At 46.2% G+C, this 14,990-nt stretch overlaps 1 protein-coding gene and 1 non-coding gene across 2 annotated transcripts in view; both read right to left on the bottom strand.

The window, feature by feature from the left end:
* Window positions 1-2,867: 2,867 nt before the first annotated feature.
* Window positions 2,868-2,940, bottom strand: TRNAE-UUC (transfer RNA glutamic acid (anticodon UUC)). Its single transcript has one exon. It is a non-coding gene; the product is annotated as a tRNA-Glu (tRNA).
* A 10,172-nt stretch (window positions 2,941-13,112) lies between these two features.
* METTL16 (methyltransferase 16, RNA N6-adenosine) overlaps window positions 13,113-14,990 on the bottom strand; it is a 57,726-nt gene continuing 55,848 nt past the window's right edge. The window contains exon 10 of the mRNA XM_068530813.1: window positions 13,113-14,571. Within this exon, the coding sequence (XP_068386914.1) occupies window positions 13,948-14,571 (624 nt within the window). The 3' untranslated portion in view covers window positions 13,113-13,947. The remainder of the gene's footprint in view (window positions 14,572-14,990) is intronic.

Below are 14,990 nucleotides of genomic sequence, written 5' to 3' on the forward strand. Positions count from 1 at the left end.
CAGAGAACCGGCGGAGGGAGCGGAGTGGAGATCCGGTTCCGCGTTTTGTCTCCGTTCCTCCCCCCGCAGTGCGTTCGCATCCTATTAGGCGATGTCACCGGGCCGCGGGCCAATGGGCGGGCAGGACAACACGGCATGGAGCAGCTCCACATGGACACCCCGCGCCGCCAGCCCTCTGTTTAAAGGGCCAGTGTCTAAAGGGTCACATTCGCCGATGCGGATGGGGCCACTGTGTGGAGGGTGGGACGCTGAGAGGGAAATTCTGCAGTTGTGCCCTGACCTACCCTTTCCTTTTCACCACCCTCCCTTTAAAACCAAGCCTCTCTCTCCCGCCTTCCTCTAAACTCTCGTCTTTGTCCACGCGCGTCTGATGCGGGTGGAGACTCCAACTGTGCCATCCAAGAGGCCGCCCTTTGCTCGGGGGCCGGGCTGCGGGCGGTTACGGCGAAGCGTCCACAGCCCAGACCAAGGGGGCGTGGCGCAAATCGGGAACAACAACGTGGAAGGCGGAAACCCGGCCCTCCCAGTGGCTGGGCGACTGAGACCGCGGGCGGGGAGCGGGGGCGGGGCCACTCCGCCCAGCCACAACCATACTCGCTGCGGGGGCCGGGACCCCGGCTGGCGCTCCTTACTGCTTCTCCTTGTGCTAGAGTTTGGGGGCGCCTGGGGGTACAATTAGAAAGTTAGTCCTTTTTGAGGTCAGCTTGCCCAAATTCTCTCATTTTGCAGATAAGGAAACTGAGGCCCAGAGACGAGAAGGGACTTGTCTAAGGTCACTCAGTATTCCAGTTCCTCCTTGCCCCGCAGGAGAAGCATTTATTCCTTACCCCACGGATGACTGTTCTGAAGGCAGTTCTGGGTCAGGGCCCTCAAACAGAAAAAAGTCATGGAGGACTATCAAACTGCTCGCACGGTAAGGGGGGGGGGGGTCTGACCACTTAACATATTGTGATGGGGGAGGGGGACGCTAAAAATCTTCACCTGAAACCCTGCTGTACTGCACAGGAGGCCACACAAACCCCACCTGTACAGTTGGTAGTGACAGGCATAGGCAAGCTGAAGGCATATTTGGGGCTCCCTGGAGCATGTCCAGCTCTGCTGTCCCAATGCCCGCAAGCCTAAGGCCCCTGGATCTTGGCCCCAGATTCCTTTCTTTGCTAATCAGTTCTAATTAGAGTGGGACAGTGCCAGTTGGGTTCAGGATCTTGTGGCCTGGGCTTCACCATCATACAAAGCCAGAAAGCAAACCTTTATGAGGTTGGCTGAGTGGCAGATCAATCCATCCCATTCCATCCCATTCCATCCCCACTTCACCCTTAGAGGGGTACAATCCTATTTGGGGGACTAGCTAGAGGAGAGCTAGACACATATAAAGGGGGTACAAATGATGCTTGCTGGCTTTGTGCCTTTCCTTTGAGGTCATAATGCATGCCAGGGAAAGAAAATCTGCACAGATTCTGGAAATCGAGAACCTAGTGAACAGGAGGAAGGGGGTTGTTTGCCAGAACCAGTCTACAGGGGCCTCTGATCTTTGCACACTTAATGCCCCAGCATCTGTAGCTGAGCAGAGAGAGGCCATTACACACAAATGACCGGGTGACACTGGCTTTATGATGAAGCTGGAAAGCAACAGGGGATCAGAGCAGTAACTAACAGCCAAGTTCTTCTTTGCAGGATGAATGTTTTTCTCCTTGGAAGGCTAGATCTGTGCTGGTCCCAACATTGCTTCCTTTAAGGTGTCTGCCACCTGCTGTGTGTGTGTATGTGTGTGTGTATATGTGTGTGTGTGTGTGTATATATATATATATATATATATATATATATATATATATACACACACACACACTAAACAGTCTAATATATATGCAACAGTGACTTGAGATAATGTTGCTGACCGAGTTCTCATTTTGTTAGGGGTCAGCACTGTACCATTCTGCCCAGTGGCCCAGGATGCTCAGAGAGCGACCTCCAGCTGTACCCTTCTGCCTTCCTCAAGTGGTCATGGCACTCGTACAGCCCTGAAGTCTCTTCTAGAGGCTGAAGTCCAATTTTTCTGACTCGTCATGGACCAGCTCTGTCACATCACAAAGGCACCCCTCTGAAAAGTAGTGTTCTGAAGACAGCTTTTCCTTCAGGGGTGGGGAAGCAGGAGATAAAAGTGGGGTGAACACAGAATTCAAATGCCAACCTCTCCCTTGTCCCCAATAACCCATCTGCTCCAGAGCTTAGTGGAGATGCTCGTTATTTAAAACGAACAGCCTTCCTGGCTTCACATGATCATCTGTTTATTTGGGTCATGTGGGGACAGCAGCCAGGGGATGTTAGGCAAAAAGCAAGGGTTTAGAAAGGAGGCTTTTCCTGGGCCTGTTGCTGCCAACAGGAGCCTGAAAATGGCCAGAGTTTCTCATCAACCAAGGTTATTCTTGTTGGGGAATGGACAGTGGGGATGGGAGATAGATACCTATTAGGTGGCAAGGGGTTGGATAAAAGGAGAGGAATGAATAGGAGGGCTGTTACATCTTAGCCAGCTTCCTGTTGCAAGGGGGTGGAACTCAGGTAGAAGCTGGCAATTTATTCATTCAAGGGAGTCTTTTTGACGTTTCAGCAGAAAGGTTAGCATGTTTGGGGAATAATCCAAAGCCCAGCCATTGCCAAAAAGTTGTTCCTAAAGTTTCTTTATGGCTTCTAGTGCTTAGTACCTTTGGGGCAGGAGGAAACCGGGCCCATCCATCCTTGTGTAATTCTCATGGGAGGATTTTCTATTTCCACTCTTCCTCCTCAAGTCTTTTGCACCCCAAGGCCCAGTTCAGCCCCCTGAATGTTTTGTTTTTGTTTTTTTTTTGGCAGCGCGGTTTGTGGGATCTTAGTTCCCCGACCAGGGATCAAACCTGGGCCCACAGCAGTGAAAGTGCTGAGTCCTAACCACTGGACCACCAGGGAATTCCCAACCCCCTCAATTTTTTAATATGCTGAGCTAGTGACATTCCCTAATGAGGCTGTCTCCCATCCCCCCACCATTCACCCCAACAAAACTCTACATGTATACACAACCCTAAGAGCTATGAAGATCAATTCCCTGACCCTCCAAAACATAAAAATAAGATGAAGGAAAGGGTGTGAAGCCATAGTACAAGTATACCAGATCCCAAATGTCCTAACCCTGTAGGCCTGACTTCTCAAATTATGCAAGTTATCTTGGAGAGCTTTTCACCTATTATAGTTAAAACAAGACCAAAGGGAGAAAGCTGAGAGATGAAGAGGGAAAGACAGAAGACTAGTACACCCAGGGACACAGTACAACAGTACACGACGTTCATTTCACAAATATTTACTGTGTGCCTAACATGTGCCAGACACTGGGCTATCTTCATAGCCAAGGCCAGGGGAACTTTGGTAAGCCAGAGTGGGGTAAAAGATCACAGAGCTGAACTCAATTCCACAGCGATACCTGGAAAAGGTAAAGCTTTGCTCTCTCCCACCATGCTGGATGTAGCACAAGAGATCAGAGGACTATACAAAGATCTGTAAGGGTACTGATATACTCTTTTCACTGAAGTCTTCACCCACCTTCCTCTACTCCTGGTGAGTTGTCAAAGGACCTCTCCTGAACCTATGAAACAGATACAGTCAAGTTCAGCCTTCCCATTCACCTACTTCCTCTTCATTGGCTCACACGATGTCAGAACTGGAAGAGTTTCAATCACCTAGACCCATGTCCCAAGAGGTGTTTTATCCAAGGTCACAAAGCTGCTGAGCGTTAGCTGGGATGAGAAGTGGCCTGGTTCTCCCTGGAATGTGTGGGGCAGCTCAGCCTGGGGAGGAGGGTCCAGGGTCCTTGAAAACCTCACAGAAATGGCTGATGATGGGGAGCTGGCTGAAGACAAATAATCATTGACTTTGCTTAGTGGTGCCCAATAAACAAGCTTAGCAGGTGAGTGAGAAGGCAAGGAAAGAGAATCAAACTTAGGATCCAGGGACTCAGATGACCTCAGAGGACACTGTACTGCCTCAGGCCACTCTGAGGAATGAAGAGCAGGCCCGGGTAGACAGCCATTCTTCACTGGCGCTTATGTCTAGCCTGAAAAGGTGACTGGGGGAAAGGGGCAGATTTTTATCCAGGCAACCGCCCTGGGTGTGGATACTGAGTAATAAGGAAAGAAATGCAGTTCAGAAGCAAAAAGGGAGGAGCCACACACTCTGAGCTTTTCTGAGAAACCAAAGCGGCTAGCAAGCAAGCAGTGCAGCTAGAGAGATGGGGTCCATGGATGACTTGGGAAGGAGGAAGCTGATCAAAGGGGAAAGGCACAGGGGAAAGGATGAGGACTTCAGTTACTCCTTTGAAGACAAACAAGAGGTGGCTTTATGAGAGTAAGTTAATTCAGGTCATGGGAGTGAGACTGGGCAAAGTTATTAGTAGAGGGAGGCGGAGTCTTGCAACGTGAGTCAAGAGCCAGCTGGATCAGTGGGGGTGGTGGATGTCGAAGACAGGGAAGGCCCCTCCCAGGGCAGAGGGGCTGGAATGCAATCAGTGCCACACACAAAGGACTCTGGTCCGCGGTCCCAGCCAATCCAAGCTCACACGTAAAAGCAAGCCTGCAGATCAAGTCTTTAAAACTCAAGATATCAGCTACCTGCGCTAGTGACTGATGCTCTCTCAGAAGAGTATGTAGGGCCTGGACCAGTGGCCTCTTACTGGCTGGACTGCCTCCATCCAGGGCTCAGCTCCATGCCCACAACCAGATTTCTAACCAAGGGACCAGGGCCCATTGGGAGAGTCTATACTGGGCAGTGCTGGGGACACTTTAGAACTCTCGAGGAGCCACATTCCAGCCAGTGCCTCTCCTCCCACTTCCAGGCTGGGGGCTGGGATAGTACATACCCCTGTTCCCCAGCCCCCAGCCCACTTGAGTCCCTGTTCCCATCACAGACACCTCACACAGCAGTGCTAGAGTTCACCAGTCATCTCTCTGAAGAGTTTACTGTGATAAGTCTGAACCATTCACTAAACATAGTTAAGTCCTTATAACTTACACCATACACCAACATAAATGCAAGTGTTAAATGTAAAAAATAATGTCAAAAAGAGCCATAATAAAATACAGGCAAACATTTTTCTGCTCCAAGCGTGGTGAAAGAGGTTTTTACCCATAAAGGCAAACAAAGAAAATATAAAGGAACAGTTTGACAGATGTGATTATAAGCCCTCTAAAAGCTCCTTGACTGTAAAAACAAAATAATTATCACCCACCATAAACAAGAAGAAAATGTAAATGACAAAATGGAGGGAAATACTGGCAAGATGTGCCCTTGCAATTTCAATAACAGAATACTTGGATAGAAAAGTGAACACAGAACATAATTTAAAATTCATAAAACAATAAATAAATGAAGTAACATAAATATATATATGAAAATGTTTGGCCTTGCAATACCGTAATAAAATTAAAACAGTGAAAATATTCTTTATCAGTTGATAAAGGACTTTTTAAAACTGGCCTTCTAGTGCTATCAAATGTGTGGTAAAAACAGACACCTGTGGAAATGTAAAGTAGCACAACTTTTTCAGTGAACAAATTGGCAATATATATGGAAAGCCTTTAAAAGAGCATTATCTCTTCTGCTTCAGTAATCCTTACATAAATTTATCCTAAAGCAATAAGAAAACACATAAACACTTCTGTACAAACATATTCACTAAGTATTATTTACAGAAGTGAAAACCAGGAAACCTGAATTTCCAACAAGGAACAACTGGTTTCGTGAAGTGACGCTCACAATATGGCATGTGAAGAAAACCGGGTTGTTAATAAATGAAAATGTTAACAGTGGTTGTCTTTGGGCAGTGCAATTACTGGCAATTTTTATTTTCACAAGTTTTCTGACACATAGATTAATTTTAAAATCAGAAAAAGGTTATCACAATATATTGCTAAATGAAAACGTTTATAAAATAGTAACACAGAATGTGATTCCACATTTGCTGTTCAAAAATATATATGCATATAAAAATACTAAGATAACAAAATGTAAAATAACTCTATTTGAGTAGTGGAATTATAAACTTTTATTCATTATTTTCTAAAGTTCTTATAATGAAAACATTTCTTTCGTAAAATGAAATTATACTAAAGGGGAAAAGTTCTCCCTGCTTCATCAGGAAGGGCCTCATACCTCTTTTTTTTTTTTTAAACAATGTTTTTTTGTTTTTATAATTTATTTATTTTATTTTATTTATTTATTTTTGGCTGCATTGGGTCTTCGTTGCCGTGCGCGGGCTTTCTCCAGTTGCAGCGAGCGGGGGCTACTCTTTGTCGTCGTGTGTGGGCCTCTCATTGCGGTGGCTTCTCTTGTTATGGAGCACGGGCTCTAGGCGCACGGGCTTCAGTAGTTGTGGCACACGGGCTCTAGAGCGCAGGCTCAGTAGTTGTGGCTCATGGGCTTAGTTGCTCCGTGGCATATGGGATCTTCCCGGACCAGGGCTCGAACCCATGTCCCCTGCATTGGCAGGCGGATTCTTAACCACTGTGCCACCAGGGAAGCCCTATACCTCTTAATCTCAACTCACTTGACCTGCTGCTGTGGTTCTACTTCCCATCCTAGTTTTTCTTTCTGCTTCTTCACCCCCTCCCTCTCCCCCATCTAAATCTGCTCTTTCTGCTGCTTAGCTCTGAACTCCCCCAGAAACAGTCCAGGTGAGAGATGTGGAACAGCACTAAGGCACTGGCACCAGGGGTGGAGAGGCTGGGCTGGATTTGGGGGCTCTTTTGAAGGTGGACGATTTTGGACCCTAGTGGTGAAGGAGAGGGAGGAGCAGAGATTTCTAATGTGGATGGCTGGGTGGATGGTGGCCGAGAATACAGGAGAGAAGCAGGTGCAGACAAGCTGAGTTTGCACAGCCACAGACCCGGGGAAGGTGTCCACTGGGTGGCTAGCTATGCGGGTGTTGGAAGTTGAGGAAAAGCCTAGACTTGGGCGTGATGAATGTAGGAGTGGGCAGTACTGAAGTCACGGAGTGGACACGGTCAGCCACAAGTGAGAGAAAAAAGCGAGGCCCATGGATAGAATCTTTGGGATTCTCCCTTTAATAGGTGAGGAGAACTCTTAAAATGGGAGGGTAGGCAGCAACCAGACTTCAGTAGCTGAAATAGAGGAAAGTGGAGGCAGCAAACATGTAGACAGTTCTACCACTTGGTGGTAGAAGAGGCCACAAACTGATGGTCTTACCAGGTCTCTATAAAATACTGAATTCGCTGTTAGGGTTTACATATTTATTTCTCCTAAATCTGGATTTCTGGATTTCCTCAAGAAAGAAGAGGAAGATCCAACAACACTGGGCAGCTATTTCTGCATGGCAATAACCAACAGGAATTGAATAAAAGCTGCTTCATAGCAGGAGTACTCCATCAGTGGGAGCTCCAGCCCTTCTTGCCTGGCCCCTGGTGCAGAAGATGAGGAAATACTTCCCTTTGTGAATTAAAGTCCTCATTAGTGCTCATCTAGACTTCACTGAAATAGAGGCCAGCGTGTGATCCATAAGCCCCACGTTTGGCCCCCAAAGGCAAATCCTGGGACAAACATACCTGAATTAGGGATCCTGACCAGACTGCGAATGCCCATTTCCCAGCAAGAGACATCACATCAAAAGCCTCTGGAGGGCTTCCCTGGTGGCACAGTGGTTAAGAATCCGCCTGCCAATGCAGGGGACACGGGTTCGAGCCCTGGTCCAGGAAGATCCCACATGCTGCGGAGCAACTAAGCCCATGCGCCACAACTACTGAGCCTGTGCTCTAGAGCCTCCGAGCCACAACTACTGAGCCTGCATGCCACAACTACTGAAGCCCACGCGCCTAGAGCCCATGCCCTGCAACAAGAGAAGCCACCACAAGGAGAAGCCGGCGCACCTCAACAAAGAGTAGCCCCTGCTTGCCACAACTAGAGAAAGCCCGCGCACAGCAAGGAAGACCCAACACAGCCAAAAATAAATAAATAAAATAATAAATTTATTAAAAAAACAAAAAAGCAAAAGAGAACAAAACCCAAGAGCGCCTGGAATTACAAACGTATGGGAGCAAGTCCGCCCTCACCCACTGCCCCAGGCTCAGCGGTGCTCCCTGGGCAGCCTTCTTTTGGGCAGAAGCAGCACAGGCTTCCCTGCGTGGCTGCCAGGGCCCGCCCCCAGCTGGGGACTTCCCGGCTCTGCTCCCAGACGCTCAGCCACACTCCCTGAATGGGCCCACCCGATGGCAGGCGGCCTTTCCTTCTCTCCAGATTTACACAGTCCATTCCTCTACCTGGGGAAGATGACTTGCTATTTTTATAACAATTGTTACCTTCTCCAGCAAGATCAGAAAGTACGTCAGTTTTGCATTCTGTAAGTGAAATATTTGATGCTGCCTAAAAAAAAAAAATCTTTCTTCTGTTATTATACAATTACGTATTGTCAAGAGTCGTTACCTAATTATCAGTTATTTTACGTTGATTCTGATGCAACATGTGCTTACACTAGACATTTTATTTTGTGGTTTTGCTATCTACTTAATTATCTGTACTACTGCCAAATACAAAATTCTATAAAGATTTGGTAGCATAAGTTAAGAACTAATTATAAGCAATTTCACTTATTACATTTTGTTCACTGATCATAGGCTGGAAAATAATATTACCTTCAAATGCTACATTGTGAAGGTGGGTAAGAGATGCTTTTCTATTCCCTGTGTCATATAATTGAAGTCTCCTTCCCTAGAGATGGGTCAAATAAGCCCAGAAGTCCATTTCCACCCTCAGTGTAGCACTTGTTACGAATCTTGAGATTTGGTATGAAATCTCAGTCTCTTATCTCTGGACCTGAGTTCAAGTCCCACCTCTGTGACTTAGCTCTGTGAACAACCTTAGGGCAAGTCACTTAAGCCCTCTGAGCTGCCACTTCTTTAACTGATCACACAGGGACTCCATCCCTCTTTGAAGGGTTACTAAGTCAGACAATTTACGTAGAGGACGGACCATAAGTACTGGTTCCCTGTTCATCCTCCCAGTACACAGAAGCTTGGATTTTGCTCTCAGTCAGAGAGTGGCAGTCTACACCCGCAGTTATACACTTGAGGTCTCAGCCTTTTCACCTGAGTCTCTTGGTAGAAGATTTTCTGACCAGAAATTGAAAACTCAAAGGAGACTAAGAAGAGGTGAGCTCAAGTTGAGAAGCCTACTCTTTGTTCATGGATTCTCCCAGGTGCTTTAGTATTTCTCTCACTTAACTACTGCTACAACTCTGGGAAGCAAGAATTCTTCATCTTTTGTATGAGGAATCCAAGCTTTAGTGAGAATGATTGACCCTGTAAGTAGAACTGGAACGCAGACCCAGGTCTGATGAACTGTGAAGGCTGTGCTCTTCTGTTTTCCACTCCCCTGCACTTTCTGGTCCACTCCGTCTTATCTCCGTTCCCTGGCTCCTAATAAGCACCTGTGGTCCCTCACTTCCCTGCAGAGAGCCGGAGCCCCCGACGTCTCTGCTGGGGCTGAGAGAGGCGGAGTGGCTGCACCTCAAAGGGCATGCAGAGCTGCAAGGCCTTCAGTCACAACACAGTCCCCTGGGGTAAAAGCAAAGCCTCCGAAAGGCAGCATTAGCTGTTCCAACCAGCAATTGAAAAAAATAAACCGCTGTTTTAGTCATTTGGGTGAGCCACAGCAGAGGATCTGAATGTCTTTACAGAGCAGAGCAGGAACTCTCTGGTATGTGTGTGAGGCCCTGCTGCTCGTGGGTGAGCCCCATGCAGGGCTTTCTAATACTGTACTGGCACAAGCACCAAGAGGTTTGTACTTGGGAGCATTAGAAAGTTCAAGACCATCAATGCCCTGCTCCAAGAGGCAGAGGCCAATCCATTATCACTAGTAAGCCTCTTCTGGGTTTTCCTGGGGTTAGTGCCCATTCAGCAAACTGATTCTCCTGAGCATTAACTTCTCCAAAAAAGTTGTGGTCACATCCCTTTCCTAGGGGCACCTCCTGGATGGCTGTAAAACTGCTGCACCTTTGAGACCTTCCTTCTCTCAGAGGGTTCCTTAGTTTTCCAAACTGGACCTTCTTCCTCCTAATATACAGGTCTGTTGCATGGCCACCTAGGACATCTGATCCTGGGCCATAAAAATAAGGGCAGCTGGAGCTTCCCCTTGAGCCCACACAGACCCAGGGTTAGTGACAGACATGTTCCACACAGAAACACCTCTTGTAGGAAAGAAGGCCCAGCTAACCTGTATAATATACCCAACACAGAACCAACTGTGACAATGTTTTATGTAAATAACACAGCACATGCATGCTCTTCAGCCAGCCAGATAAACCAAAACAAGAATTAAAAGACAAAAGAAGATTGAAAGCAGCTTCTTTCTTAAGGCTCTCTATATTACTCTTCCTGCAACAAAAAGCTTTTGAAAAGTTACTATTTAAAATCACTAAACATCCCCCTCTGGTACCCCCATTAACTAGAGACCAATAAAAAGTTGATCCAAGGGACTGACCCAACCTGGATATATTTTAGAGTAGCAGGACAAGTCAACTGGTACCATAAAGAAACATAAAAAGGTTGAAAGCTTATGCCCAGACTGCAGGGTGGTGGGGTTTTCTTTCTTTCCACTTTTATCTCTCTGATTTTTTTTTAATGTTAAAATGTACTTGCTTCCATAAAAATATTTATCTGAGTAGCAACTGGATATTTCAAGACAATACCAAGGACACAATTTTATCCACGCCACAGTGAAGTTGATAAAAGGGCCAAATACGCCCCCATGTGGCTACAGAGGAAAATGCCTCGGTTTAAGTAAGAAGGAGGGGCTTACAGGAGGCCTCGAATTTTCTACAGGCCTTTGCATCTTTTTCACACCCTGCAGTTTTATTACTTGTCAGAGCTTAGAAGTTGGTGTGCTCACATGGTAAGCTTTGATTTCTATCAAGAGAAGAGAGGTTTCATGTTTTTAAAAATATATACTAAAGTTTTAAGTAATCCACACGCACCCTTAAGATCAGCTGAAACTCCAACACAGAGACACTAACCCTACTAGGACAAGCAGCGATGCTCTGGCGTGTGAATACCTGGGCAACGATGTGGGGTGAAGGGACCAAACTGCTGGAAGCAAAGCAGATTCCAAAGAACAAAAGCAGCTTATTCCCCTCCTTGGAAAACAAGTTCAGCTTCTGTTCCCACTTTGGTTATCAAGAGATCAGAAGCCAATGCAAGGGACCAGAATAGAATTTAAGATAATACCACAAAGATTGAATTCCGTACCAATCCATCAACATGAACTTGACCTCTAGACACTTCGGCAAGTATCACTCAACATTATGATACCTGGGTCAATAACCTATTTCTTCTAAAAAAATTCCTTTTCCCCATATCAGAGGTGTAGGCTACCACATATCACACACATTGTAAGTATATGCATAAGTGAAAGAATTTTTAGATGTCTTTTCAAAATGTTTCAATGTTCTCTCATTAGATAGAAATAACTACTCAGAGAAGGAAATGAAGACACACAAATGCAAACATGGCACTCACAGCTCTGGCACTGGAAGCTTCTGTTGTCACATACTTTTTAAATTCTAAGAGCATTAGCTTAACACCTATAAAACGTCCTCCATGACACCAGGCCTTAAACCTGGGGCACCAAACACATATAGACACAAGACACATCTCCTGTGCCTCCAGGTCCACAGAGGATTCTTTGGGGACCTCTAAGTATCAGACTTAAACAAAGGCCAATACTGCGCCTGAAGCACATCTTGAACAGGCGAGGAGCATAAATAATGCACTCCTGTGACAACATGGAAAAATACTTACAAGACATCAGATGAGAAAAGAGCATAATATAAAACTGAATATACAGCATCAACACAACCAAAGTTGAACCCACACACTCACACACCCCATCTACAGAAAGAGATTAGAGACTAGAAGGAAACACTGAAATACCAATAGTGGCTGTGCTTCAGAAGGTTGAGACTAGGGGTGATTTTGAAGCTGTTTTCTCCTTTCATCTTTCCAAATCTTTAATAATGAGCATACACTACTCTTTTATAGTGAAACAAACAAGCAAATACTTAGTGACCACTTATCAAGTGAATGGTTGTCACCTAACTCACTTATCCTAAAATTTTCTGAAGACATAAACTAGGTTTGGGTCCAGCATATGATTCCAATGTGTCCTAAGAGGTAAGCAGAGCAGGATGGTGTGGGTGGGTACAGGAGATGAGCACAGGAATCTAGGGCCCTGCAATGAATCTTGGCTCTGTGGGACCCTGGGTGTTGGTTTCCTTATCCTGTCAAAGAAGAGGCTGGACTAGCATAGTGGTTCCTAATCCTCAGTGAGTTACTAACCGCTCTCTCTAAGTCAGGGACCCTTCTCTCCAGAAAGAAAAACCAAACATGTCCAGAGCTTTTGGAAATAATCCAGGAGGCTATGGGTTCTCCAGAGGTCCACGACCAGGTGAAGAACACTGGTTGGTTAATATGTTCTCTTCTGCAGCTCTGTCTCCACGGCCACAGGGAGGTATAATGTGGTCCTATTTCCATTTCCTGTATCTTTGCTGAGGGGCTGGTCTAGGTGCTGCCAAAGTATGCCAAGGTCATCAGTTTTCTGCCCCAACCAATGCCACCTTTTAAATCTGTGGCTTAACTACACAGTCTTCTTTGCAGATAGCAAGGAGCTCTGGCACCATACTCAGAAATTTCAGGCTAAATAGAACCCTAGGCTGCTGGTGTAAAATCAAGCCATGGAAGTCAAGCACAGCAGAGGATAACTGAGACACCAAGAGAATAAAAGAGAGACTCCTTTTCCGGAGACATTCCTGCCAAGCCCTGACACTACAATTAGAAACATGTTTTAAGACCATGGTTACCTCAACCTTAGAATTCTCCAATGGTAACAGGTAAACACAGAAGGGATTACAAGGGAACCCCCAAAAACCGTCTTTGATCAGCGACAACTTATCTGCCAATAGATGAGACTTTAAGCAACTTACTACACATAACTATCTTGCTCCATTTTTATTTCTATCATCAACCACTTACCCATTCAAAGCCAAGAAAATATTTTCCCCAACCCCAGGATTCAAACAGGATTGACAGTTTTCAATTCTGAATACTCTTATATTAGCTCCACTTCAAATGTCGAAACAAATAAAAAAAAATCACACACCAGTAAAACTGCTACAAAATAGTACTTTAAACAGGTTGGAGGTAGGGGTATGGCTTCATTCTGCTGTATCTCAGTCACATCTGGCGGTTTTGCTTCCCTAATTCTGTTTCTGAAATAACCAACATCAAAACAGACAAGAGTCAGGAATATGCCGATGTTTCCGACGTTTCCAGGCGCTTCCTGATTGGCCCTTGTTCCTGGCATTACTGAGCTTTCTCTCCCTGACTCTCCCGCCACCTACCATTAGGCCAGTTCCCTTCTCAGGACTGACACAGGGGTCATCAATTATATGTACCCAAAGTTTTCAGTCTTAAAGGTGACTTTAGAAGAAGGTACAGGGCTACTACCTGGTATACCACCTCCACCAGGGGGTTAAGAAAGTCACCCCTTCTCAGGAAGCAACCAGGGGTGACAGAGAGAGCGTGATGCTCTGTAAGTTCTGACCGGGATCAGACTGCAAAAATAATCCTTTCGGCCTCAGAAAACCAGTCTAAAGCTAAGGTGATCAGCTTAAGTCAGGTTTGAATCCCTTATGAGTTTATTGATGGCTTTTTGTTGATGCAAGTAACCACAAGTCTTCCTCTGAACTACCATACTACAGTGCCCTGTTAACTTAAAAAAAAAGGGAGGGGGGTGTTTAAAAGGGATTAATTTGTTTCAGATAATTCCATATAATGCTACCAGTGGGCCAATGGTGGGATTCAGCTTGCCACCCCACAGGCTACACTCCAAAGCAAGCTGCTTTACTGTGCAAGAAGTTTGGAGTTAACTAGCAACAAGCCTGAAAATTTGGTTACGTATGTAAGTACAAAGTTGGTTCATCAAATCCCTGTTCTGGCCCTCAACCCAATGCATTTCAACTAAGGCATCATCTACCTCCTTCTTAACGTTTATCAAACACTTGAATAGGTAACATCCAGCCGCTCTTTGGAGATGGTTCCCTTTTTCAGACACTGGGTTGCTGAACTGCTCAGAAGCCTCTTGGTCCTGGGCTCCATTACTAGAGCCTTTACAACTTTCCCAAACCTCCATCTCTCCCTTTTCCTCACTCCTTTCATCCTCCATGGGTTCTGGGTTTTCCTCCTGGGAAAGCGAGTCCTGGTTTGGGCCATGGCCCTCCACAGTGGCAGACTCGTCTTCCTGTAGAGCAGGCCCGCACAGAGCACTCTCCTGGGGACCCTGAGCCAAGTCTTGGCTGCTGCCAGACTCCTTAGTGGGGGACCTTTTCTCTTCCAAGGCTTGGATGACGTTCTTGGGAGCTCGGGGAACTTCTCTCAGTTGTCTCACTCGGTCCCTCTTCTTCCTCCTTAAGTGAATCCAGGAGTTTTCTATGGCTGTTAGGAAAAGGCTAATTTCCTCCTTTCCACAGGGAACTCGTTTATGCTGGACCTGTTTGGAGGAAAAACAGAATTTTATAGGAAATCACTTTTCTCCTCTGAAAACTCCTTAGAACTTTCTTTTTTAAAAAAGAAAAGAGGGCTTCCCTGGTGGCACAGTGGTTAAGAATTTGCCTGCCAATGCAGGGGACACGGGTTTGAGCCCTGGTCCAGGAAGGTCCCACATGCCGCGGAGCAACTAAGCCCGTGCGCCACAACTGCTGAGCCTGTGCTCTAGAGCCCAATGAGCCACAACTACTGAAGCCCGCGTGCCACAACTACTGAAGCCCGCGTGCCACAACTACTGAAGCCCGCGCACCTAGAACCTGTGCTCCGCAACAAGGGAAGCCACTGCAATGAGAAGTCCGCGCACTGCAGCGAAGAGTAGCCCCTGCTTCCCGCAACTAGAGAGAGCCCCGCGCACAGCAATGA

This window comes from Eschrichtius robustus, chromosome 20, assembly GCF_028021215.1.
Source record: "Eschrichtius robustus isolate mEscRob2 chromosome 20, mEscRob2.pri, whole genome shotgun sequence".
Lineage (NCBI taxonomy): Eukaryota > Metazoa > Chordata > Mammalia > Artiodactyla > Eschrichtiidae > Eschrichtius > Eschrichtius robustus.